We start from the raw sequence: 27,563 nt of genomic DNA on the forward strand, positions 1-27,563 counted from the left end.
TGGAATAGTAGGAAGAAGTACAAGCTTTTAGAATGAACTGCACTTTCTCCTGTCAGCTGAATGTGGTGGGGTTCAGTAGGGAGGGAATGGCTGGGCCCAGAAAGGAGAGCAGGCTCTCTCCTCTCTCTGTCGCCTTCCAAAGACTGCACGAGCTTTGGATTATCTGTGTACCTACTCCCAATTCACTGACTGTGTAATTAAAAGCTCACTGAAACTTGTCTAGAATTCCATTTAGCTAAGCTTCCAGAAAAGCCTTTTTAAATGAGAAGTCTGGAGTAGAAATTTGGTGATGAAGACCACCACCATAACCCTTCTAAAGAGAGAGAAATTGGGAAAGAGACTGGAAGGAGGGGGGGCGGGAGGAGAGGGCGGGCTGGCTGCGAAGGCCCCCTTCCTCCGCGAGGGTGCTCCCGGGAAGGAGCCTGTCTAGGCATTTCCACATTTCTCTTCCACGAAGCTTCTGGCACCTCACAGCCACCTGCAGGTTGCACAATGAGGCTCTTCAGATGATTATAAAGAACTTCCAAATCCTGTTCCCTCACCCCAGGCCTTCTGTAATCTTGAGACCCCAGACACGTCAAACCTAAACTCTGCAGCCTGAAGATCTGTTCTTGTGGCCTGGGGAAGGCTGGGCAGGTGGTGGCCAGCAGGCTCCAGCACCGCCTGCCTGGCCCCTCCTCCCTCAGCAGCCTGGCTCCTTGCCCCCGTGAGGGCACAATCAGGGCTGAGCGCCTTCACGAGCCCCCCTTGGCCCTATGGGGTGTGAGCAGTCAGCAGGGACACACTCCCCATCCTGCCGGGGCCATCTGCACTCAATTACAAGCCCTTTGGAAGCCAGCAGAGGGCTGTTTAGCTGCTGCTGGTTCTCTATGATTAGCTGGTTCTTGTGTTTTGAATACTGCACATGGTGCAGCCAGCTGTAGGGAGCATTCATCATTCAAAGCTTTTTTCCCCTCAAAGAGAAAAGTGCTAAGCTAGTTGTTACTGCTATGCGGAAGGGAAAAAAAAGTTTCAAAGTCTTACTTTCTGGATAAATTCCTTTTCCTACCTTATAATTCCACCTCCTCCACGGTTGAGTGTATTCCTTTGCTTTCACTCTACTGGCCTGCTGCAAATGAGCCTTGCTAAGAAACAAGATGGTGTGTGATTCCTGCTCAGGCATTATTACCCGTAGTCTGGGAGACTTGCTGCCTTCCCTTATTTTGTGTGTGTAAGAGACCTGATGTTAAGGCATCCTTTTAATGAAACCATTCTCATGTCTCCAAAGAGATTCAATTCTTCGTGATCAAGTCAGGAGCCTGGGCCAACTGCGGAAGCGTACCTTCTTCCCCAGGGGCCGAGCCAGGAACAAAAGTAACACTCCTTTGTTCATACTTGAACCGCTCAGCATTCTCTGCAGGCAAGCAGCAGTCAGCTGGCTGCAAGCCAGCTTAAAATCACTAGGGATGCTTAAGAAAATGCCTATTCCTGGGGCTACATCGTGGACTTGAAATCCAGGCTCACACGCAAGTGGAGATTCAGAGAAGCTGGAGATTTGGGAGTCTTGTGAATAGTGATAATGAAAGCCATGAGATTAGCTACAATTCACAGGGAAAAGAATATGGAAATAGAAAATGGGGGTAATCAGGGTTCCTTCTTCCTCGTTTCTCTGAACTAGGCAAATAAACTCATTTCTTTCTCATAGTACACAGGTGCTATGGTAAACAGCAGCACAAATACGCAGTAACCACAGGCACTCTATGGAAATCAAAAGTTTGACCAGCTTATGACTGGCACCTAAATTTTCAGAACTTTAGGAACCCATCTATATATGGAATGAACAGTTCTACTTTCCATGCTAAGGAAAGAGAGAAATAAAAATCCTATTTAAATATTTATTAGGAAGACTACTCCAAAAGTGATTTCACTTTTTTTTTTTTGATAAACAATTTCAAGTGTGTCCAAGTAGAAGAAAATCTCTACCAATTACTGGGTAATCCATTGAGGATAATGGGAGCAACATGTCTCACTATCTGAGAAGAAAGTTACAAATACAGAAAGGAAGAAAACTAGAAGGAACTCTGTGGTGTCAGACTGGAATCAGAGCTATGGTGTGAATTCATGGTGTTCAATATATGGATACAGAGATAAATTTACAAGTTGTGTGCACATATGTGTGTGTATACGTGTACACACAAGCAAATATTCCCAAGTTCTGACCACTGAGATGGCCTGGGACCAGTGGCTCCACAAAAGTATGAGCATACGAGCACTCAAATCTTAGCTTGAAAATAATTTTCCACTCAAGAAAGCAGGGCTGAAGGAGAGAAAAAAACAAGACGAACTTGGAATGTCTCACTGTGTCAGAAAATAAAGAAATGCCCGAGTATAAGGGGGACATGTCAAAAAGACACAGAAGCCAGCCTGAAGGTGCTCCCACTGGCCCTATCTGAGACCATTTACACATCTAAAGAAATCATGATAGTAACAGATTAGAACTCACTGAATAAAAGACAAAACTTTGGGTTCATACTGATAGAAATTAATAAATAAAGAGAAAGAGAGGCTGGCCCCATGGCCGAGGGGTTAAGTTCGCGTGCTCCACTGCAGGCGGCCCAGTGTTTTATTGGTTCGAATCCTGGGCGCGGACATGGCACTGCTCATCAAACCACGCTGAGGCGGCATCCCACATGCCACAACTAGAAGGACCCACAACGAAGAATATACAACTATGTACCGGGGGGCTTTGGGGAGAAAAAGGAAAAAAAAAAAATTAATAAATAAAGAGAAAGAGTAACTCTATACTGGAAAGGTCTAACAAACACCACCTTAAACAAGTGGTCAGTCAGCGTCATCAGTGATGGGACATGTGGAAATCGTGTGCCCCCTGATGAGGTGCAGGGAGGAGGACACAGCATCGTTTCTGTGCTGCTCCGTTCCTGCCAAAGACCCATCAACTAAAATTAATCACAAGGAAACATCATCCAAAATAACTGGCCTGTTATCTTCGGAGGTGTCAGGTTAAGAAAGCCGATGAAAAGCTGAGGTACTATTCCAGAATAAAGGACACTACAACTAAAGGCAATATGTAATTCTGAACTGCATCCTCTTGCTATAAAGGACATTACTGAGACATCTGGCAAAACCTGAATGTGGTCCAAGGTTTAGAAAGCAATAAAGTATTAGTTTCCTGATGTGATGGTTGATGGTTGTTTTGTGATTACACAGAAAAATATCCTTGTTTATAGGAAATACACACTAAATTCAGGAGTGAATTTTAGGAGAGACTGGCCCGTCAAATTCGCAACTTCCTCTCAAATGGTTCAGGTTCTACACTTGTAATTTTTTTGTCTGAGAATATCTCAAAATAAAAATGTTTTAAAAAGTACAACTTCTTTTTCATTTTTATCTGTTACATGACTTAAAAAGTGACTATAGGGGCTGGCCCCGTGGCCGAGTGGTTAAGTTCGCGCGCTCCGCTGCAGGCGGCCCAGTGTTTCGTTGGTTCGAATCCTGGGCGTGGACATGGCACTGCTCATCAGACCACGCTGAGGCAGCGTCCCACATGCCACAACTAGAAGGACCCACAACAAGGAATACACAACTATGTACCGGGGGGCTTTGGGGAGAAAAAGGAAAAAATAAAATCTTAAAAAAAAAAAAAAGTGACTATAGTAATGATGAAGAGAGTGATACTAAGATGGATATTTCAAAATCAGGAGTTTCACAAAACTCTTGAGACTGCAGAAATTAGTTATTTCATATAACATGATTTTTAAGTGTATATTTTAACTAAAACATTTACTATTATGGGTTAAAAAAAGATCAGTGAATAAATACACTCTCCAGGTTGAATTAAAATAGAATATTTCAGGTTTAAAAAAAATTTGAGGAAAAAGTTTTCTAAAACCTGTGCAATCCAAAATTAAGATGATATTCAGCAGCAAGAAGTACTCCAATGTCTCATAAGCAGTTCTCACAAGCAACGACATGTATGCCTTACTTGAAGAAAGTATCAAACAGAAGTGGGCAAATCTGAAAGAATTTGCCAAGTATAATAAATTAGATGGGAATCTCAATAGAAGAATTTATGGCTTACAAAAAGATTTCCCAGTAGAAATTTCCTTCTATCAACTTCTCAGAGTCCCATTCGCTCCCTCCTAACCTCTGAAAGGTGTGATTTACCAAAATTTGGTTTACATTGAACTTTTCAGGGATGTATGACCTGAAAAGACAGAAGTCTCTGCTACGCGGCTGCCTGGCGCTCCTTCCTGTGCCAGTCCTCCTCTTGTAGAAGTGATCAGAATTGGGGCCAACTGGCACAGAATCAAGCATTATGTATCACGCCAAGTACCATTTCGGGTCCAAAAAATTCTCATCTTTCTCCAGTAATGAAGAGGTGGACGTTCTTCTTGGACTGCAGCATCTGTGCAGCCCGCTCCACGCCGACCACGGCAGCCAACCTCTGGGCATCGTACTTGGAGTAGAGGACCGTGCAGGTCCAGGCGGCTTCCTCGCCCCTGCTGGCGGCTCTCAGCATGTTACAGACCTCACTGTAGAAGTGGGGATATGTCGGCAGCTCATAGAAAATCAGGTTCCTGATGCCTTTTATCGTATACCTGTTAGAAGGGGAAAGAGAGGCCATGTCACCTGAGGAAATTTATGGAAAAGCTACCTAAGAGTTTTACAGGGGTGTAGCTCACTCTTGCCGCTTCACGCCCAAGGAGGAGGATAAGGGCACCACCAACAGACAGACCAAAGGTTATTCTAATTTGAGCTGAAAAGGCTTATTTTTGTGACAACATATTTGAATTCCTAGTGTTTGCCTTAAGATAGGATAAAAGAAATTTGCATTTCTTGAGCCTCCTCTGGGTAGACTGTGGTAGGGTGGGGAAAAATAGCAGACTAGGATTAAAAATCTGACACAGAAAACAAAAAGTAGGCACTTGCGAATTTAACATTATCCTTATCAAAGGATAGGCAAAACAACGTTTTGTAATGGAGACGAGGTCAGACCCAGTACATAAAATAAACTGCAGAAACTGTAAATGCGGTCCCATTAGTCTTTTCTTGTCACTCTGCAGACACGTTAACTCCATGGCAGATGTCCCAAGTTCATCCATTTACAAACTGCCTGAGGACCCATAAGGCATCATGGGAAAGCAATTAGTTTCAACAGCTCACACACTTCTCTCCCTGCTGCACAGCGCTGCATCGTGTGGTGGGGGGTGTAGACCCTAGGGACTCACCGTATGGTTGGGGTCAAGGTCAATCGTTCCCCCTGAGGCCCCACAACCCAAGATGTTATATGTTGACAAGGTTCTGACTTGCCCTGTTAGACTCTCTCATACATTTCTGACGTTACACTCCCACGGGAATTTTATTTACAGAGGACGAGCTTTCCTCGCCTTTTTATACGATGGCTCATCCTGATCTCTGTGGAGACCCTCCTCTTCCAAACTGAAATGACAATCCACGACTTGGTTCATTTTTCAACATCACTTTTCCATAAGGCAGAAATTCTAAGGACTAATGAACTTGAATAAACTTTTACCTAATTATCAAAACAAACAAAAACAAACATTGAGTTCTACTTCTGCTTATTATGTAGAGAAGTCAAGAGAATACTGCTCCCATGCTAACAAGAAAAAGCCTGATAATCTACAAAAGCATTCCTTTTCTTGAGCCTAGTGAGCCCATGACATGAAGCAACCAGAGGAACTGATTCAATGACACGCTGGTGTGTTTAATAACTGGCTCTCAGTGGGGAAGGGAGGGTGCTGATTGGAAGCATTTGCCAATTTCTCTAGAGTAAATACTCCCACTATGGCCAATTTCAGGCTGCCGATGTCTTGTTGCTGAACTGGAGAGCTGGGAAGAGACATGCAACCAGATTTCAAGAGCCAGTATGAGCCAGCTCAGGCCACCACTGACTGAATTCCAAAGAGAGACAAGCCCGTCTCAAGAGAGACAGGGAACACGAACTCCTTTTCAGCTTTGGCAGAGCACAGGAGGAAGAGGGCAGCTGCCAAGAAAGCAGGTAGGAAGAAAACAGCTACACTCTTAACAAATTCTTAAAGAGCAGGTGTGGGCTTGTGTGAGAGTTCAGAATCCCTGGGATTCCAGACGCTCCTTGAGTTCACATTCACTCAGGAGCTCTTTCCACAGGCCTCCCCTGGGAGCCCTGGAGAATGATGGGGGCAAGGCGAAAGGCCTGAGAGAGGCCTCACTGGTGTGCAGACACGAAACCCCGCTCACTTCCCAGACCCGTACCTCCTACGGAGAGGCAACCTGAAGCCCATGGGAGGTGGGCAGGAGCCCCCTCCCAGCCCCACGTCCCAGCAAAGGTCAGCTGCTGGCGGGGGAGGGCAGGCGAAGTAAAAGTTGTCTGCCCCTAAGGGAGGGGCAGTAAACCCCCCAGCCCATCGCTCCTCACCAGAGGACTTCAATCCCAGACAAAGCCACGGCAGTCTGTCCCTGGGGAAAGCGCACGAAGGCCACTCAGCCTGAGGTCCTGCATTCACATAAGCAGAGGTCTGGCACCACCAGGGAAGGCAGGATTTCTTTCTCACCAAGACCCCTTACAGACAGCAGGCAGAGTTTGGCTACCACGGGGTGGGTGGAGCAGGAACCCTGAGGAGGCCCCATCTCCACAGCCCAGGATGAACAGGGCCTGCCTACAACCGAGCTGGCCCAGGAGTCGAAGCCCTCGCAGCGAGTCACAAGCAGGAACAGCCCGCTGCTGGGGGAGGGGTTGGAGCAGGGAGGGACCCTCCTGTGGCACAGGGGTACAGGGCTTGGTGAGGGCTGAGAGGAGATCGGGACACTGAGAAATGCCCCTCCAGCACCTCGGGCCTCATGCTAAGCCCACTGTCTGCTGGAGGAATCGGAAGTCTGTGGTGCACGGAAGGCAACTATAGTAACAACTGAAACCTGACTAGATTCACAACCTCCTCACTAGCGGCCGAACAGCAGAAGAGCTGTGCCTCGACTCAGGTACCACTGACCTCAGCTCTACATTCAACTGACGATGGCAAAACACAAAGAAAAGCACGAAAAGGACATTCAAGTAATGAGATACCATTTTGACTATCAAGTCACTGGCAACAAGTGGGATTTTGCAGAAATAGGCCAACAGAGTATAAATCATTCTGTGTGTGTGTATTTGGTTGGGGGGGGGGAGATATGAGGAAGACGGGAGGCAGCAAATCAACTGCAACGTATAGCAAATTTTTAATTTTGTATAGCCTTTGAGCTAACAAGTTTTCCGTTCCAAATTTATCCTAAGAAAATAACTAGGCAACCACGCCATCAACTACCCATATGGATGTTCTTGGCATTATTATATATAATAGCAGAAAATACAAAAGAATCTATGTGCCCATTAACAGGAAATTGGGTTAATTATATATCCATACAATGTAATACTACGTAACCATTAAAAAGGATGCAACACACAGCTCATAGACTACTTATTAATTACAAAGAAAGGGTATCTTTACAATGGAGAGATTTAGCAGACCCACCGTGAGCGAGTGATCACATTTAGTGTCACCAAAAATGGAATAAACTGACACTATGTGCCTCTTGATGAGATGCAGTCGGAAGTACACAGTATCCCCTATCAAGGATTCTTACCAAAAGGTGTTTAATCTGAATCAGTGGTCCCCAAACTTTGCCGCATATTCAAATCACCTGTTTGTTTTTTGAAATACCTACACGTGATCCCCATCCCCAGACACCATGATTTAAACTGGTATTGGGGTACACCCTGGGCATTCAGATTTTTAAAAGCTCCCTGAGGGGATTCTAATGCATGGCAAGGTTTGGGAACCAATGATCTAATTATAATAAAGCAACCAGACAAATCCAGACAGCAGGACATTCTATAGACAACTGGACTGGACTCTTCAAAAACTGCCAATGTCATGAAAAAGAAAAAAAGCAAGGGAATTATTCTTGATCAGGGTTTCTTAACCTCGGCACTACTGACATTTCAAGCCAGACACTTCTTTGTCGTGGGGACTGTCCTGTGCACTGTGGGATATTCAGCAGCATCCTGGCCTTGACCCACTAGAACCACTAGAATAACGTTCCAGTTGTGACAACCAAAAACGTCTGTAGATACCTTGGGGAGCAACACTGCCCCTGCTCGAGAACTACTAAGACAGACTAAAGAAACATGTTAACCAAGTGCAATATATGATGCTTAACTGAATCCTGGATTGGGGGAGAGACAGCCATAACGGTCATTTTGGGGACAACTAGGAAAATTTGAATACAGACTACATCTTCGGATGATATTGTAGTAACATCAAGTGGTATGATAATGGCGTTATGGTTAGATAAAGAATGTTCTTGCTTTTAGGAACTACATGCTGAAAACTTTAGGGCTTAAGTGTCATGAAGCCTCCTGAAATTTACTTTCAAATGGGTCAGGAAGAAAAAACAAGAGATGTGAGTAGAGAGAGCAAACGAGAGACAGAATGTGGGTGTGTGCAAATGAGGCAGAGCGCGAACAGCTGGTGACGTCTAAGGGCAAGGTGTTAGAGATGTTCGCTGGTACAGTCTCACAATTTCTTTTGAAATGAACTCTTTCCAAATAAAAAGTTGGGGGGAGGGAGGATGTAATAGAGTTATATATATATAAACTCAAAAATACATCCATGATATACAAATACATATACCAAAATGTTAACATATTTAAAAATTTTTTTCAATGAGCACATAAAACATTTAAGGTAAAAGAAAAAAATCCCAGCGTGTATAGTGTGATCCCAATTTTGATTTTTTTTTAAGAAAATGTCTGTGTGAGTCTGTGGGTGTGCATACACACGTGTACATATTTTTTACAAAAGACAGGAAAAAATACACCTAAATGTGTATCTATATCAGGGCAGTGAGATTATAGGTGATTCCATTTTCTTTGTTTTTTTAACCCAGGTTTTCCAAGTTCTCTACAATAATTGTGTAACACTCTTGGAGTATTTATAAAACAAAACAACAAAACCAACTCCAGCAAGTGTGATATTTAAAAAACAAGGAAATCTCTCAGTCCCAATCACCCACAATGAGACTAGGCCAGTCCTGGAAACAGAGACTGTGACCAGGGCCTCTTCAGAGGGGTGGTTAGGGCCGATTCCCCATTATCTTCAGCATCCTCTCCCCTGCCCTCCTCCTCTCTTTTATATGCTTTGGGTCTGCAGGCCCCCCCCCCCCCAACCCTGACAGGACCTAAAACTAAGGACATTCTAGATATTTATCTTACTGCCATCTGTTAGAGGCACCCACAACTGAGTTGAAAGGCAGGCTCCTCCGTGCAGTCTGTAAGACCAGGTCTACTGCTTCTAGGCTGGGATTCTTCCACAGGGGCGGGAGGCACTCAGAAACACCCCAGCAGCCTCTCCCAACTCCCTAAATCTCACCTCCAGAGTTTCTGACTTGCGCCTGGCTGAGAATCCACCCCGTGGTAACCCCCTGACAACGCTCAGGGAAAGAGCTGTGACCCAGCCTCTCCTCAGGAGGGCCACCTTGACCAGACACCCTTCCCATTCTAAGACTCTACTGGTTTCATCTCCCCCAATGAAAACAAATCTTCAGGCTGAAAATTTTTTGCTAGGCCACAGAAGAATTATAGTATTTCTAACACTGCCCATTTCCACAGGGAATAAATACAGAATTTCAGAGTTGGAGACTAAATTTTAAAATACATGTACTTTCCCCAAGGTCAAATTAAAAAATCAAATCGCAAAGGCAGTGCAGATAAAAACACCCGTCGTCACCTTGGTGATCTCTCAGGCAAAAAATTCTATAGTTGGAAACCTTGAGATAATTAGCAGTTACCGAACTCTGAAGCACATTATTGCCATTCATCTTCCACACAGGAAATACCCATTAACCTGGCCCAGGGTATGAGGCAAATGGTACATGCTAGGTTTGCCTTTAGAGTGACTTTGGGGGCAAAAACGGTTTGGCAAACAAATGGATGGCGTAAGGCAGGGGACTGTCCTGCTGACTTAAGAGAAAGGGCTCCTTTGACATCATGCCTTCTCCTTGGAAAGCTGCTATCTGCGAGCGGTCCTCGTCCCAGCTAATGCACACTTGATATAGACAGTCACACTCGGAAGGTTTCCAACCCACCCACTTCACTTAAAGGGCTGGCTTTCATTTGTCAAGTTGATAGAAAACTAAGAGCTCCTAAGATCTGCTGAGTACAAACTCCCCCCAAATACCGCTTTCCAACATGAATAAAAACAACGACTTACTGGAACAAAGCAAATAATGATGCCAACCAGCAGGCATTCATTAACAGTCTTTGGCCAAAGAGCCTTATCTGGGTAGCTGAGAATGGAGCAGAGGAAACACTAATGTGGTCACATCTCAACTCTCGGCCCACGGAACACCTAGTCAGCAGAACACTCAGAGGTCACGTCCCGCCAGCCCGCTGTGCCCGGGCAGGCTGCTGATTCCTCCCTCCTCGTCTGGTAACAAGAACATGTCTGGGGAGCACCATCCTAACGTCAGCGTAAACTACAAGGCAATGCAACGCCAGGCGCATCATGTAATATGCTCCAAAGCCGGGGAGATTTCTGGCTCTGTGTTAGGAAGTCTCTGGGAAATGTGCCCCTCATTAGTATATGTGATGGAGAGTTAATAAAACAGTCAAGTCAGAACTTAGATTCACTGGACCTTATTGTGAATCAGGAAGAGGCAATAGGATGCAATTTCCATCTCTCCTTACGTACGGGTTTAAAAAGGGCTTTTTCATTTGGTAGCAGAAATAGCAAAATAATAAAATACCTGAGCTCTGGGGGCACAAAGGGCTCCAAGTATCCCAGATAACAGAGGCCTCAATATTACTAACAGATTTCTAAAAAAAGCCAATCCAACTTATTTTGTCAAAGTCACAAGGTGGGGAAGCTAAGCAGATGCTGAAACCCTCAAATATTCCACTCTAAGCCCCTCACCTTTTGCCTCCTGCAAACACCAAGGGGCCCCTGAGTCCTGGCTCTTCTTGGTGAGGAAGGAAGTACGTGCTCACCTTCTCAGGACACACCAGAGCTTTCTGAAGACTGACGCTGCACTCAGCCTCCATCTCTGCGGACCACACAGCCCCCGATATGCTGTCTGTGCTTCCACGACAGGTCCCTCCCCTCGCTGTACTCACTCCTACTGTCCCTGTCGAGAGTTGTTCCACTCTGGAATGTCTGTCTTGAGGTGTACAACCACAGCTAAAACTGAGTCCCAAGATGGACCCACTCCAGGTCTATATACAGGTTATACTGTAGTCACTCATTTGTTTCCTCAACCTTTTCCAACAATGCCTAAAGGGAGGCAACCAGCCAACCAACCAACCAACCAGCCAACCAACCACAGTCTGTCCAGCCCCCAAATTCTCTGGCTTCTGTCCAAGAGGCAGAGTGAGGGAGGACCTTATAACACTGCAAAGCCCACCATGCACTCGGATGCAGGCCATGATCTGCACTGCATTTTCCCCTCCAGACAGGACACTTGAAATATGGCACTACTTTACCTTTTGTAGAAATGGAAGCGCTCCGTGAAGAGCAGAAACTGCTTCTCTCCTTGAAGGAAAAAGTGTCTGGCCCTGGAGACACCAGACTTCTGGGTGTACTCGCAGATGTGGGTGAAGTTCAGTTCCTCCTTCTTGAAGTAATTTCGGAGACGCACAAAGTCAAAGTAGGAGGGGACATAGATGAGCGTGTGAGACATGACTGCGTCACGATACTGAGGCAAAATCTTGTTTACAAAAAAGTTAAACCTGGTTTGGAAAGGCAAAGGGCAAAGTCAGTGGTCTAGAGTTGAGCCTGTAGCGTCACTACTAACTGCATGACCCTGGGCAAGTCACAATCTCCCTCCACCTCCCCAAGGAGGCCAATATGGCTTACCTCACCACAAAGAGATTACATAAGGATAAAACATGATAAGCACATTAAAAAATAAGTACTACCACTATTCATCATAAAGGATAGACGTAATGCTAGTATATCCCACAGAATTATTCTAAGGAGTATATAACCACATCATTCATTCAGTCAGTCAACAAACTGCTGAACACCTACCACATGCTAAGCACCATTCTGCTACCATGGCTCCCTGACTAAACACAATAAAGAGACAGGGGAAAAACATATGGAGAATTAGAAAAATAGTTCTTGCACTGAAGGGCTTACAATTAAGTTGTTGTCATGGGACACTTTGCAGCATTAAGCAGTGTAATGTAATTTAAAAATGCTACAGTCTGGAGGAAGGACCCATGATTTACAATACTAACCCTGCCACTAACTAGCTATGAGAACTAGGACATGGCACCATTTCTCTGTGGGCTTCAGTTTCCTCCTCTGTCAACGGCATGACTAGGTTCAATTATCTCATCTCATTTGATAAATTGTAATTAATACACCCAACATGGAATCCAATTCTAAATTTGTATGCTAGACTCAAATCCCTCTCTTTGGCCGCCAGGGTTCCAACGGGACTGGGGAGGGATGGCTACCTGGCATCAATCACCGAAGCAAGGTTTTCAGCTTCCATCCTCTGGAAGACATGTGGGAGCTGCACCAGGACGTGACTGATGGAGCCTGTCACCGGGACATTCCTCACAGCCACCTGCCAGGAATCAATGGGAGCGTGAGGAGGTGAGCCATCCCCACTGTAGACCAAATGCTATCCTCTCCTTCTACCTCATGACCCAAACAATACATAACACTTCATAAAGATCCAGGGAAATAGGAGAGAACCCACCTGGCCTTGCAGATTGACGCAGTACTTGTTGAACACGGAGTTTATCTGGGCATCCTGCAGGGCCCCAAACAGCAGTGTCTGACGATAGTACTTGGACCAATTATTGAGGCTCCACATGCGCACTCGAGAAAAGTCCACCCCGTGTGAGTCCAAGGGCAGGAGGTTCATGTGGTTCATCAAATGCTTTGAGCAGAAGTAACAGTACCATTCATATTTATTGAGCCTTCGCCTGTTGAGCACTGCTAGGTATTCTACAAGCCTATCATCTTATTTAACCCCATGGAGTACGTACTATCATCTCCCAAATTACAATAAGAAAATCAAGGCCTGGATGGGTGACTGACTTGCCCAGTCAAGTGAACACCCCCCGAGGCAAGAAAATAAGCTGAAACTGGCCACCTCTTGGACCTGGCAAAAAGGATCGAAGTGGTACCTATAGGAACAGTCCTTTTAAAGGAACTCCTGCAATGCCACCCTGGTCACTCTATGGGTTCCTTAGTCCTAGACTTGAACAAGAAGAGAAATGACATGGAAAACAGAGCTGTTGTCCATCAGTGACTTGGTTCTCAAAACATGAGAAGATTTGGGGCTGGCCCCGTGGCTGAGTGGTTAAGTTTGCGCGCTCCGCTGCAGGCGGACCAGTGTTTCGTTGGTTCGAATCCTGGGCATGGACATGGCACTACTCATCAAACCACGCTGAGGCAGCGTCCCACATGCCACAACTAGGACTCACAACGAAGAATATACAACTATGTACCGGGGAGCTTTGGGGAGAAAAAGGAAAAAAATAAAATCTTTCAAAAAAAAAAACCAAAAACATGAGAAGATTCTCAGAGCCACTACAGGGGCCTTTTCCTCAAATTAAAGACTAGGACTCAAGCATCGACACATCTTTTCTATTTTAATTGTATTCTTATCTTGTAACATACATTGAAAGGTAATGAATACTATAAATTTATTCCCTGCTTTATAAATAAGTACTCCCCTTTATTTGTCCCAAACTTCCTGCAAGCCCTGGGGTTGCAGGCGAAGTAAATTCTCTATACCTTTAAAAAACAAACCTAATGTTCTGTGATAAAGATTGTTCCAAAGGACAGTTTTTCAATCCTAAAACTGACAACAGTGCAGAGTATGTGGAGAGGGAGAAAAAAATTACAGCACAAATTAAGTACGGGGATAAAGATAGCCTACATTTCTCTACAAAACACACTAAGAAATCATGAGCAATGTTTTCCCATCTCCACTGAAGATCAAACAAGAGAATGAACATAAATGGCAGGAGGAATTATTTCAGGTAAAGACGTTCCTGATGAGGAGAATTTTCAACCAACCAACCAACTCACCACGCTAAAGTGGTCTATTAGCAGAAGAGACTTTTTTTTCTGGCTGAGGAAGAGTCGCCCTGAGCTAACATCCATGCCAGCCTTCCTCTATCTTTTAGTATGTGGGCTGCCAGCACAGCATGGCTGCTAACAGAGCGGTGTAGGTCCACGACTGGGAACCAAACCTGGGCTGTCAAAGCACAGCGAGCTGAACTTAACCACTAGGCCACTGGGGCTAGCCCCCAGAAATGACCTTTAACGGGAAAAAATCTTTTCTGGAGATCTGAAAATACTGATGAGAATTTTTATCTCTTTGGATAGTTAACTGACCAATCTGTGGGTACAAAAGGGAACATAACATTCCATTTTCAAATTGGAAAATGTGGACTATTTCCCTATTTCCAAACTAACTGAGTTTTAATCTGGACTTAAATAACCCTTTAAGACTCAAACTGCTGAGCTTATCTTTCTAAACGTGAACGTTGTCCCTCTACATGTGAATGACCAGCATTACCAAGACATGCTCCCAGTTCTGCATCAGATAAATGTCGGCTTGATCAACGATGAGAAGCTCAATGGAAGACAAAAAGTCAAAATCTCTCTTCTTCTCTCCTTCTCCGCCAATGATGGTCCTCAAGCCCAGAGGGGAGGCAATGAGGATGTCCGAGGAGTAAAAGGGGGCATAGAGTCGGATGCTCCTCTGAAGTATTGCCACTCCTACACAGACAGCCAAGTACACATCAAGTTCCTTAGTCATGACCAAGCGATGTGCTTCCACCCTCTCAAAGCATTCACCTCCCCTTGTCCCTTCTACATCTTTCCCCTTAGCATATAACCATGCTCAAACTGCTTTATTTATTACAATCATCATCCCTCGCTTGCATCTAGGGTCCCTTCCAGCTCTCACTCTTCCTTTCCTTAAGTGTTAAACTTCTCCAGAAAATTGTCTCTACTTTGAAATCTCCCACTCACCCCTCAATACACCACAATCTGGTCTCTGATTCTCAGGACTCCACTGACATGACTCTTGTTAAGGTCACCAACAGCTCTTGGGTACCAATTCAATGGCACTTCAGTGTTTCTTGTCATGAATGCTAAGCAGCACTTTAAACACCCCCTCCCTGAAATGTCCTTTTCCTCACTGGTGGCTTCCACGACTTCAATACTTAGTTCTGCTTCTATCACTGACCTGGCCCTTATCTGTCTTTCCGAATCCAAATAGCAATTCTACAAACCCCTAAAGGCACCTGCAGGTTCTCCTGTCACTCTACATAAAGCTTTGGGTAAATTTATTCACTAACCATGGCCTCAACATCACCTTCACAAAAATTTATATTTCCTGCCCACATCTCTTCCCTGAGCTCAAGACTGATATATCAGCTGCCTGCTGGATACCTGCACATGTTTAAAACTAAACATTGCTCTGGTCCCCTTGCACCTTACACTCCAGCCATGCTGAAGTCTGTGTGAGTCTTAGGCTGTGCCTGGCTGATTCACCCTGATGGCTCTGCACGTGCAGTTTCCTGTCTGAAACCTTTTCCCCCACTCTGACCACCTCCATTTGTAACTGGCTATATTCCACTCAGGTTTCAATTTAGTACAGATGGCACCTCCACGGAGGCCTTCCCTAACCACCTGTGCCCATTTTGGATAAGGAGATTTGCTTTAAATGCTCTGAGAACACCCACTGCATCTTCTGATCGTAAGACTTATCCCTTTCCCTATTAGGCTGGACTTCCTTAACAGTAGGAGTCATAACTTTTATTTCTATACCTCTAGCTTCTTAAATAGTGCCTGGCACATAGTAGATGCTTAATAAACGTCTGGTGAATGAGCACATGTGACTAATAAACATTTTCCAAGAACTTTATCAATGTACAACCAATCAAGTATATGGAAGCTGAATGAGAGCCAAGCAAAAACGTGAAAAGCTGGGTGGGAACTGCTAAGTCTTGAGTGGAGATAATTCAGGGGTAGGCACTCTACATGGCAGGCAGGAGGGAAGTCCACTATCACACACAGATAGTTTATTTATTCAGCCTCCTCAGAATGACCCACTCAGCCCCTGTCTCTTCCGACTCCCCCAAGAACCTCTCGACTACATGCTACCAGCTATGGGCGTGCTGAGACAGTTCTCTCAAAAACGTGCATGTGCCTCTTATACCTGCCTTCAGAGACACTCTGCACATCAGCCAAGTGTTCCCCCATTAGCCAAGGCAGGACCCTGCTCTGGCAGAGAAGATGCCTCAAGTGCAGACCCTTGTTCCGTTAGGAGGCTGAGTCAGTGACCCACTGAGAGAACGCCTAATTCCAGGCTTCCAGCTGTGTGAACCTCACCCCTCAGGTCTCTCAGGGGCTCAGTTTTGACAAGGATGAATTACCGATCCTGAAGTGGTCATCAATGTTGCCGACAAATACAGCTTCATAATCCTCAGGCCTCTTCAGATTGGGTGGTCTCTCCTCAGGATCCGAGCCATACTCTCCCTTAAACCTCTTTTTGTTGCTTACAATTATCTTCTTCTTGCTGTCACCCTCAAGGAGGCTGATGAAGAGCTGTACCACTCGCAGAGCAGCTTCCCGGAACGGCACCACTATCAGCACCTGTGGAGGGAGCAACGGGCAGATTTGGTGGGGCAGAGGGAAGGAACGGCAGCTCGATGTGAGCCTCTGAGGACCTGGCACTAACGAGCCCTCTGTACAGCAGCGGTCCCCCACCAGGGACCACGTCTACGTCACCCACTTTGCACAGGACCTGGCTCAGTAGTAGAAGCTGAGCACCTTTCACATCCACAGCACCAGGTCCTGTGGACTTCAACCTCACGTCTCTATGGGAGGCAATTCTCAAGCAGAATTTGGAAATACCTCTGAGGATAAGTCAATGCCTTTAAGAGAGGTGTCTACTAGCAAAAACCCAAGGACGTAAACACACAAGCTCTTCCCAGCAAGGAATATTACACATTTCTGTCTCCTGCAGAACTGACTATAGTATTTTTATCCATGAGACCCAAGGAATAAATATATGCTGAATAAGTAAATGAATTAGATGCAGTAAGTAGAGAACAAATAAAGCTGGTAAGGAAAAGCAACTAAGGCATCACTACTTTTCCAGTACATTCCCTAGTAAATTTTTAGAAATGATTATAAAGCATTTCTGAAATAAGATCATATTTTAACAGGAAATAGAGGACTCAGTTTTCCAAACATTTCCAAAAATGCTTAAAGTTACAACTGTTGAGAAAAAAACCAAGAAGACGTCTAATAAAAGATTAATTTCTAACTACCTTTTTGAAAACAATACAACAATGGAAATAACTCCAGTCAGATCATGCAATTCACTCAATTCTAAATGTGATTCACAGGTAAACTGCCTCCTATTCTTTTTTGCGATTCTAAATGGAAAGAGATCATCTTATAATCAAGACTCTGAGGTAGTCGCCCAGAAAGGGGATCAGCCTAGCCGAGGGGTGCAGTGATTCAGCTTGGTACAGGGCAGGGATGACGGACCGAGACTGAAGAGGGCCGAGCTATTGCCCCAGCTGTGACACTAGTAAGTGTCTAGGTTTCTGATTCCCCAGCTGTCAAACGGGGGTTGGACTGAGAAATCTCTAAAAGCCACATCAGTATGAAAACCCTAGAATCCGATTAAGCTCAGTGAGAACAACCTAAGAAGATGAGGCTTCCTCAGTACGGAGAGAGACAGGCTACGGGGGAGACGGAATGGACAACAGAAGATCTAGCTCCACGCCAGCATGAAAAGTGCAAACAGAATTAAAAGACATTTTCTAGGAAGCCCCAGATGCCCCAGAGCTCAGGCTGATGAGCCCAAATCAATGTCATCGTCACTTTGTAGCAATAACTACACAACGGAAAAATAGGGACTTTTGTTTTCCAAAGTTTACATATTTATGTGGCTTAATGAAGAGAATCCTTGTTCCAGTGTCATCTCTGCCACCCTTTCCCTGGTTCTCTTTAGCTAAGGCCCTCTACAAATCTGGGTCTCTGTGCACAGCTGTAATATGAAGAGACTGGAGAAAAGGCTCATTAAGGTCCCATCCAGCTCCGGCAACCAGAGAGATTGATAATGGAGTGTAATTTGTGAGTTCAGGGCTTATCTTTAGGGAGAATTATCATGGAGGGAGCTGCTACTCGCAAGTTTCCAGTTAGACCCACTGTGAGCAGCAGCCCACTGAGCTGTCTGCGGCACGGCTCTGACACTAGCTGGCAGTCTAACCTGCTCACTCTTGGACTCATTCATTACTCCAATCATTAAAATACCTGAGCACCTGCTAAATGCCAGGCACCTGTTCGGCAGTGCCTTGCAGCTAGCCTCCTTCCTGAGGGCAAGGCTCTCCTGCTGCCACTCACCTTGGGCCTGGTTAGCCCCTGGTCCCTGAAGTCATCGTCGTCACCCACCCCAAGCTTCTGGCTTCGGCGTCTGCTGTTGTTGCCAAGCACCTGGGCATTGGCTTTGAGGACGTGATTTATGACGTGCAGGCAGTACACGTGGCGGATCTCCTCCCCATTCTTCAGGGCAGTCCTTTCTGGGTAGAACAAGTCCCGGTAAGAATTCATAATTAAGAAGAGCTCTTTCTGGAGGGGTGTGAAGGGGCTACTTAATTTCTGGGCAGCAGAGAGGAACTGGCTGTTGGTCTTGGTCCAGGTAGATTCCAGAGGCTTGTGGAGATGAAGTGACTTTAAGTCAATGTCCTTTGGGGGTTTAAATGTTTCCAACTTCTGAAACTTAGATGAAAAGACAAGCTGGCCTAGGATGGGCCACTAGGGGAGAGAGAGATCAAAAGTTAAGTTAGAAATGAATTATGACACCTTATTTTCACACAGTACCTTATAACTTACCAAGACCTCTCATGATTCACAGATCATCTCATTTAATCCTCACAACCACCCTGCAAGGCAGATACTATAATGCTCTTCTTACAGTTCAGGAAATGCTGAGGTTCAGAGAGCTTATGTGATTCAGACAAACTTTACCCAGGAGAGAAGACAGCTGAGGGCTAGAGTCCACGGTTTCTGGCTTCACATCTGAGCTCTTCACCATATCAGTGTGTCCCAAACTGTTCTGTGGAACACACTCTGGGAAGTCAAAATTCATTCCAGAAAAAAATGGGCTCTGTGGTCAAATAACTTTGGTAAACACCACAACACCTAATCCCCCTCAGGCAGATTCACAATGCATATTAGATACTAAAGGCTCTGATGAGTCCTATGCTAAGAACTGCGTTTCACTTGATTTAACTTAAAGGGTTCCAAATTTATTTGCACGTGGAACTTTTTTTCTTTTTGAGACATATCTATTAGAATCCTAAAGAATAATATTTTGCGGGATACCAGTTTGGGAATTTCTGCACTATGATAAAACTGCTAATTTCAGCCAAAAAAACAAAAAAAAAGGATGGCCTCAGCAATAAAAAGGAACGAACTACTGACACTGGCCAAGAACTAGGATGAATCTCCAAGGAATTATGCTAAGTAAAAAAAACTAATCTGTATGAATCCTTTTTTTTAGTGTGTGAGGAAGATTGGCCCTAAGCTAACATCTGTTGCCAATCCTCCTCCTTTTGCTTGAGGAAGATTGTTGCTGAGCTAACATCTGTGCCAATATGCCAATCTTCCTCTATTTTGTATGTGGGATGCCGCCACAGCATGGCTTGAAAAACAGTGTGTAGGTCCACGCCCGGGATCCAAACCCACAAACCCCGGGCTGTTGAAGCGGAGTGTGCAAACTTAACCACTACACCACTGGGCTGGCCCCTGTATGATTCTTTTTAAATAACAGTTTTGAAATGACAACATTACAGAAAGAGAACAGATTAGTGATTACCAAGGATTAGGAATGAGGGGAAGGAGGTGGGTGTGGCTTTAAGAGGGCAAGAGGAAACAGGAGGAATCTTTACAGTGCTGGAAATGTTCTCTATCTTGACTGTGGGGGTGGACAGGGGAACCTACACACGTGATAAAACAGGATAGAACTGAACATACACACACAACTGAGTAGGAGCAAAACAGGCGAAATCTGAGTAAGACAGGTAGATTCTACCAATGTCACCTTCCTGGCTGTGATACTGTACTGTAGTTTCGCAAGACGTCATCACTGGGGGAAAGTGGGAAAGGGCACAAGGGATGTCTTTGTATTATTTCTTACAACTGCAACTTATAGTTATTATCTCAATAAAAATTCCAATTAAAAAAGGATGACCAACTCTCACAAACAGCATCAGTAGGTAAAAAAAAAAAAAAGCAGCAAAAACTGCTCCATATCTGAGTAATTTAGCTGTGAATGCATCGCAGTTATTTCAAACAAATGAACAACAGTAGCTACTGTTTTACTGAACACTTCTATGTATCAGTCAGTAAACTAAACTACATCATTCTGAGGTAGGCATTATTGCCCCCTCTAATAGATGAGAATAGTGAAGATCAAAAAGGTAGGTTAACTTGCCTTAAATCACAGGACAGCCCCTCGCAGATGGTAGTCTAAACCCTGGCGTACCTGGTGTACACTCTTCTCTGGCTCCCACACTCCAGCTTCCCAGAGCCTTTTCTAGCCACACCTGTGCCCCAGGAGGCTCTTGCAGCCTTCCTGTGTCCTGTTCCCCTATCAAGCCATCTACCACTGCTGCGTACCCTGCATTCAGGGAGACCGCTAAAACCCAGGAGCACTGCTTTACTTAGAGCTTTTCTCCATTTGTGACTGGGATGACCAAGAACACTTACTTTTAGCTGGTGGGTAGTTTTGGGATTTGTGGCAACAGCCTGAATTTCTTTTTCTTTCAGTTCTTTGTTCACATGTTGTAGAAACGGATCTAAGTCAGAAATAAAAACTGTCAGAACACCTGGAGGAAACGGCAGGCACCTTTTGGTCTTCCCGTGTGAATGAGACGCTGCTCTTCACGAGGTTAACTCATCCTTTCTCCCATATGCTTTCCCCATCCTCTCTCCCAGTCTAGAGCTTAAAAGATTCTGACAGGTTCATCTTCCTAAAGCATTTCTCTAACTACATTACTTCCCAGCTCAAAAACCTTTGAAGAAACTTCCCAGTCTGACATTTGGGGCACCACAGCATATACGTCCAACCAACCTCTCCAATATAATTTCTGAATTACACGACCCTCAAATTCTTCTGCCTCTGTGGCTTTCTTTCCTTTAATTAAAAATTCTTGGAATCCCACTAAAGTATTTTGTAGATATCAACAACTTAATTCTAGAGCTTATATGGAGATGTACGCCAAAATATAACTTTAAATTACATTAAGCGAAAAATGACAGAACTGAAAGGAGAAAGAGACAAATACACATAGTTTAGAAATTTACAAGTTGATTCTATAATTAATATGCAAATATGAGGGAAGCAGAATAGCTGGTAAATGTTACAGAAGAGAAAGCTAGAAAACTATGTGATTTCAAGACTTCCCACAAAGCTATTGTTAGTAAGCAGTGTGATACTGCCCTAAGGATAGACAAATCAACTGAACATTTTTTTTTTTTTGAGGAAGATTAGCCCTGAGCTAACATCTGTGCCCATCCTCCTCTATTTTATATGTGGGACGCCTGCCATAGCATGGCTTGCCAAGTGGTGCCATGTCCACACCTGGGATCCGAACCAGTGACTCCTGGGCCGCTGAAGCGGAATGTGCAAACTTAACCACTGTGCCACCAGGCCAGCCCCTGAACATTTTTTTAAATGGTGAAATAGAACCATAAATATACAGTTATGATTTTTGATAAAATCATCAAAGTAATGTGGTGGGAAAGAAAAATATTTTTCAATAGATGGTGCTGAACAACTGGATAAACATATGGAAAGAAATGGCCTTTCCTCCTACTTCATTTCATTCACAAAATTTAATCCAAGGTGGATTACAGATTTCAAGCTAACAGCCAAATCTATGAAGCTTCTAGAAGAAACAGGGGAGTATTTCTGTGACCTTGGAGTATGCAAAGATTTAGAGAGAACACTAAAAGGGCTAATCATAAAAGAAAAAAAAAGAGAAACTAGGCTTCATCATAATTAAACACTCTGTCATCAAAAGAACCTGCTAAGGAAACAAAAGGACAAGCCAAATACTGGGAGAAAATATTTGTGAAACAGACATTTGACAAATAGCTTATATTCAGAATACACAAAGAGGAAGAGTTCCTACAGATCAAAATAAAAAGACAAACAACCCAAATAAAAACGAGTAAAATACTTGAATGGGTACTTTAATAAAGAAGATATATCTAAGCCGACAATAAGAATATGGAAAATTATTAAACATCACTAGTTATTTGAGAAATGCAAATTAAATGTAGAGGATAACACCTCATACCCACTTGAAAAGCTAAAAAAAAAAAATTTCTATCCTCTCCTTTACCTCATTTTTGTATATCCAAATAGTTTAACGTTACTCTCTGACTTACAATAAATAACTATTTCCCAGGAGCCTACTGTGTCAGGCACAGTACTGGCTCCACTAAGAGGCCATCCCTGGTTCCCCATAGACAGTCCCCTACTCCACTCCCACCCCCCAACCCCAACACAGACACGTGCATGTCTTATGTCATCTACTGGCCTGGAAGATCCCTGAGGGCAGGTTCCATGTCTGACTTATCTTGCACTGCAGGACACACAGAAATGCTCACTACTCAACTGAGTTGAACAAATGATCCAAACGGTAGCCCCTGCACTCAGGGTTATCTTCAGTGCTCTGAGCTGGCACCCAACCTTCTCTTCCAGGCCCACTCACTAGGAAGCAAAGTTAAATGACCCATTCACGGATCCAAATGGTAAAACATCAAATGCAAAGCACCTTGTGCTAAATATACCTAAGAGAAGAGTGAGCAACAGGACACAAGAATTCTAGTTGCTAATATATCTGTACAGCCAAAATGACTAGAGAAATTCTGGATAGTCAAGCTTCCTAATGTTTCCTCCAGAGTTTTAACATTTTGGTGGTTCAGAATGGGTTTGTGCCCAAATTCTAACTGCTACTTCTCCCTCTCCCTTATAACAGCCAACAGAACCAAAAAGCCAAATGAGGAAATTAAAATTTCAGCCTCATTAATTGTAGAGCTGGCTTGAAGAGTGGCATTGGGACCAAAAAGGGCAGGCAGGACAGAGAACGAGACCAATCTGACTTGCTCACCCAGACAGAGGCTGAGAAACTGGACCCGAGAGAGACAGCAGAGACCTGCCTAAGCCTACCACAGGCAGGCCTCGTCCGAGCGACTGCAGGTTGGACAGAGGCATGGCCGAGAGAGGCTGGGGAGACAGGGTGGAGTTTTTCGGCTTCTGAGGTGCTCCCTGGTAAAAACGACCAATCAGATTGCCCACTCCTGCGTCTCAGAAATCTGGAAAATTATTGCTCCAATAAGCAAAAAGAATTGAAGGGTAGAGAGGAAAGTGCAAAGTATTTTCTCCTCTTTCTCTTCCTTTCCTGCTGGGAAGAAAATCAGAAGTCTCCCCCGGACCCCAGTTCTGGAAATGTGAGGCCTGGGGAACTGGCCTCTCCTGCTGTCATTCTTAAGCTGTTCTCCTAACAGCCCCCACTCCCAATGGTGCCTAACCACTGAAAAACACAAAAATACCTCGGAGAAGTATTTTCTCCCAGCTCGAGAGCTAGCTGCTGAACTATCTGTTTCCATTGCTGCTCGTTCCAATAACAGGAGAGTCCCTGTGAATTAGCCTACAGCCCCTGTAGTAAGCCCCAGGTGAATTCAAGCAACACATCTTGTGCTCTGACCTGGTGACGCTTTCAGAGAACAGCTGCCTCCACTTTCCTCTTCGAGAAAATTGGTTTCCAGGCTGAAGAGCGACTCGTGTTTTGCATCCGTAAACTCCTCGGGGGATCCATGTGACGTGCCAGGGGGCCCGTCCCCATCTTTCCCCTCAGGGTCAGCAGGTAAGGCCATACCTGCAATTTTGACAAACATTTTGTTAAATTATTTACGCATAAATATACTTCTGTTGACAAATAAAACTAACTCCTTAGCCTATATCAACACTAATGTTCACTGCTAATATTTACTTTTAAGCAAATTCAGGTAGAAAACATAAGTTTCAAAATGAAGGCTGATTGTTGACCAATTTCAGTTTTAGGAACTTTTTCTTTTCTTTTTTAACAGATTGGCACCTGAGCTAAGAGTTGCCAATCTTTTTTCTTTTTTTTTTCTTCTCCTCCCCAAAGCCACTCAGTACATAGTTGTAGATCCTAGTTGTGAGTGCCTCTGGTTGTGCTGTGTGGGACACTGCCTTAGCATGACCTGACGAGTGGTGCCATGTCCACACCCAGGATCCGAACCGGTGAAACCCTGGACCACCCAAGTGGAGTCCACGAACTTAACCATGGGGCCGGCCCCCAGGGACTTTTCCTAAGATGATAAAGTATGCTAAGATGTACATGTAAAGATATTCATAGCAGCACTGATTATGGTAAGAAATAACTGGAAAAAATGACATCCTTTCCTATCAGTGGGGTACTGATTACACTACCATGTATCATTTACACCAGAATACGATGTAATTCAGAAGTTAATGTCAATCCACAGTTACACACATGGAAAAAGGCCCATGGTATATTATTAAAGAAAGTTACAGAAATGTATGAGACCATTAAACACATATACACAAATATATGTACATACTCTTATTCACACACATATATCCATAAAAAAGTATTCTGGAAGGTTATATAAAACGTTAATGGTGTTCATCTCAAGGTGGTGCAGATATCGGTTTAACTATACTGCCCCCTTAAATTTTTACAGTAAATATAAATTACGTTTATAATTAAAAACCAGGGGCTGGCCCTGTGGCTGAGTGGTTAAGTTTGCATGCTCTGCTTTGGCAGCCCAGGGTTTTGCTGGTTCGGATCCTGGGTGTGGACATGGCACTGCACGTCAAGCCATGCTGAGGCAGCATCCCCCATAACACAACCAGAAGGACCTACAGCTAGAATATACAACTATGTACTGGGGGGCTTTGGGGAGAAGGAGGAAAAAAAAGGAAGATTGGCAACAGATGTTAGCTCAGGTGCCAATCTTAAAAAAAAAAATCCAAACTTTTCATTTTTAAAAGTCCAAAACAGGAAAGGAAGATAGGAAACAAAACAAAACTAAACCCTAAGTCTGAGGCAATGAAGTGTTATCCTAGTAAAACTGATGAATTAAAATACTAAGAATGGTGTGCGACACCTGAAAGTACAGAGAAAAATTCTCACTGTTCCATACAAATCTGCTGTTCAAAATTTTTTGTATATTTTATATCTTTCTTCCATTAAATTTTGCCTCTCTAAGGGAGGAACAGTAATCTCTTTAACAAATTGAGACTCATAACTAAGTAACAAAAACAAAACTAGGTTCTCTTTCCTCTGAATCAGGGGAAGTTTAACTAGAACTGACGAAGTCCTGGAAATGATAAACAAAAATGTTATTTCCGCATTTTTCTGGCAAGAGGGTCCTGTGCTTTCATCAGCTTCTCAAAGACATCACCGAACACAAGGTTAAGAACCTCTGCTTTGGATCCATGTGCTTTCAGCCAACTCACACAGCACAGGGTACTGTGGGGCAATCTGTCCATAGTCCTGGCAAAGATGACACATCCACCAAAGACACTTACTCTCCTGCATGTTGGTAGATTCTGCTGCTGTCTCATCTTCCACACTGACATCACTATCGCCATCTTCATCGTTTGTTTCTGCCTCATCTACAACACTGTCTTCCTCCTCTTCTTCTTCCTCCTCATCTTCCTCAGAAACACTCTTTAATGTGGCGAGTAGTTTGTGGTACCCAGAAACTTGTTCTGGTTCACTCTCTGCTTCACTTTCAGAACCTGAAGTATCTGAACTCTCTGACTAAAAGGAAAATGCAAATTTTAAAAACAAAAATGATATTGTTCTCGTTGCTACCCTATGACCATCATCAGACCAACAGCGTAACAGGTTCAGACTTTCCTAAATAAAAATTACCTTTTTTGCAAATATGCAATCCTATCTATTCAATCAAGCCCAGCATCAAATTTATTTAAAATAGCTAATCTAGCTATGATTCTAGAAGCTCTTCATCTTCTTTGAACTGCTAATGTTCCACATGGGAAGAAAGCTGACTAAAACATAGAGCTTTAGGTTATAATGTTATCTACCCCACGTGTCAGCCATTTGGCACGATTAAAGGGGCAAGAGAAAAATTACAATACAACAAAGGAATGCCGTTGTTTTGAGTTTGTCGTAATGAGATAGGAACTTGGTTCATTTTGCACTCTATTTGTGGCTTCTTTTATGTTAAACAAACAAGATACTCCCTGTTAGGATTCACCAAGAGTCCTCTGGAACACCTCCTTAACAGGTTCTAACAGGCTTATTCCTCAGGACGGTTTCAAACTCTGGTTACTGTATTAGCTATCATGACGGTATTTTAACAGACATCTGCATTCAAAACCAAGCAATATTACTAAAATAATGGATTACATCTAAAATCAGAAAGAATGGAAATGTAGCTAAACTTCATTATTATACACAGTCTTAAAAGTAACAACCCAAAACCAACTATTATAAAGAAGGTATAAAACATTACCAGTTGACAAATCTGTGGTTTTGCTTCCTGTCTGGAAACCCTGAGAAGAAATAGATAATGTTAAACTTCATCTACAAGTACGTAGCAATTAGGAAAAATTCTAATGATAAAACTTTAAGTGAAAAAGGCAGAATATACCATTACAGACATATTACAACTACAGTCATGTAAAAACTACATATGCATTTGGACAGGGATTGTAAGAATATGACAAACAAATAACTGATAAATGAAAAGTTTAACAAGGCCATATGACAAATAGTAGAGTCACACAACTGGCTCTCATCCCAAAGATCGATAAATTTGGCAAATAAAAGCCCTCGGGGTTCATACAGTCTGGACACTTAGAGAGGAACTTATAACCAACGACACATCAGTCTGCTCAAGGTAACTGGACAGATCAGTGATCAATTCTTTAAAAACAAAAACACTCTTAGAAAACCTCTGACCACACAAAAACCAGCCCCCACACAGTGGGTGTGTCGTCTAGCATAAAGCCGCGGGCTCAACAACAGGCAGGCAGACCCGAGAAGAACCCCATCTCCAGGCGGGATGCCGCCAGAATCCTCCCCAGCCGGGCACCCGCCAGGCCCGACCCGAGCACGGTGGGCGCCGGGGAAGAGTGGGAAGAGGCGGGAGCAGCCCTGTCATCATCCCATAGGAGACCGGCGGGCCAGCCCCGGGGAAGCGCCGGATCTCACCGGGAAAAGACGCCGGCAGCGCTGGCCCCCGCCACGCCCCTCCCCTCCATACTTGTCATAGAAGGGATGCTCCTCGCCGAAATCCCGAAGATGCTTCTTCTGCTTTTTAGTCAGGCTGTTGAGCAGCTGGCTCTGGCTCCGGCTCCCGCGTTTGCCCATAGCGAAAACGTCAAGTTCGCGCACCTGCAAGAGCCACGTTTGCCAACACGAAGCTGTCTTGTCAACCCACTCA

The 27,563-nt window shown here is 44.2% G+C and overlaps 1 protein-coding gene across 1 annotated transcript; it reads right to left on the minus strand.

Annotated features, from left to right (window-relative positions):
* Positions 1-3,829: 3,829 nt before the first annotated feature.
* Positions 3,830-27,563, minus strand: UTP25 (UTP25 small subunit processome component). Its single transcript, XM_046684271.1, has 12 exons — positions 27,384-27,563; positions 26,631-26,670; positions 25,678-25,912; positions 23,804-23,974; positions 20,796-20,884; positions 18,429-18,839; positions 16,445-16,664; positions 14,578-14,780; positions 12,742-12,924; positions 12,494-12,606; positions 11,513-11,758; positions 3,830-4,598 (listed from the first exon to the last, which is right to left on the minus strand). The coding sequence occupies exons 1-12, from the start codon at positions 27,488-27,490 to the stop codon at positions 4,355-4,357; spliced, it is 2,262 nt and encodes a 753-aa protein (XP_046540227.1). The 5' UTR covers positions 27,491-27,563; the 3' UTR covers positions 3,830-4,354.

The sequence above is a fragment of the Equus quagga genome, chromosome 13, assembly GCF_021613505.1.
Source record: "Equus quagga isolate Etosha38 chromosome 13, UCLA_HA_Equagga_1.0, whole genome shotgun sequence".
Classification (NCBI taxonomy): Eukaryota; Metazoa; Chordata; class Mammalia; order Perissodactyla; family Equidae; genus Equus; species Equus quagga.

Bases quoted from the DNA above. Each gene is read 5' to 3' on its own strand.
- UTP25 (XM_046684271.1), bottom strand. From the start codon at position 27,490: ATGGGCAAACGCGGGAGCCGGAGCCAGAGCCAGCTGCTCAACAGCCTG. The intron at 12,607-12,741 runs GTGGGTTCTCTC...GATTCCTGGCAG, and splicing joins GCGTCAATCTGCAAGGCCAG to GTGGCTGTGAGGAATGTCCC. The intron at 11,759-12,493 runs GTAGCCATCCCT...TTTCCAAACCAG, and splicing joins GCTTCGGTGATTGATGCCAG to GTTTAACTTTTTTGTAAACA.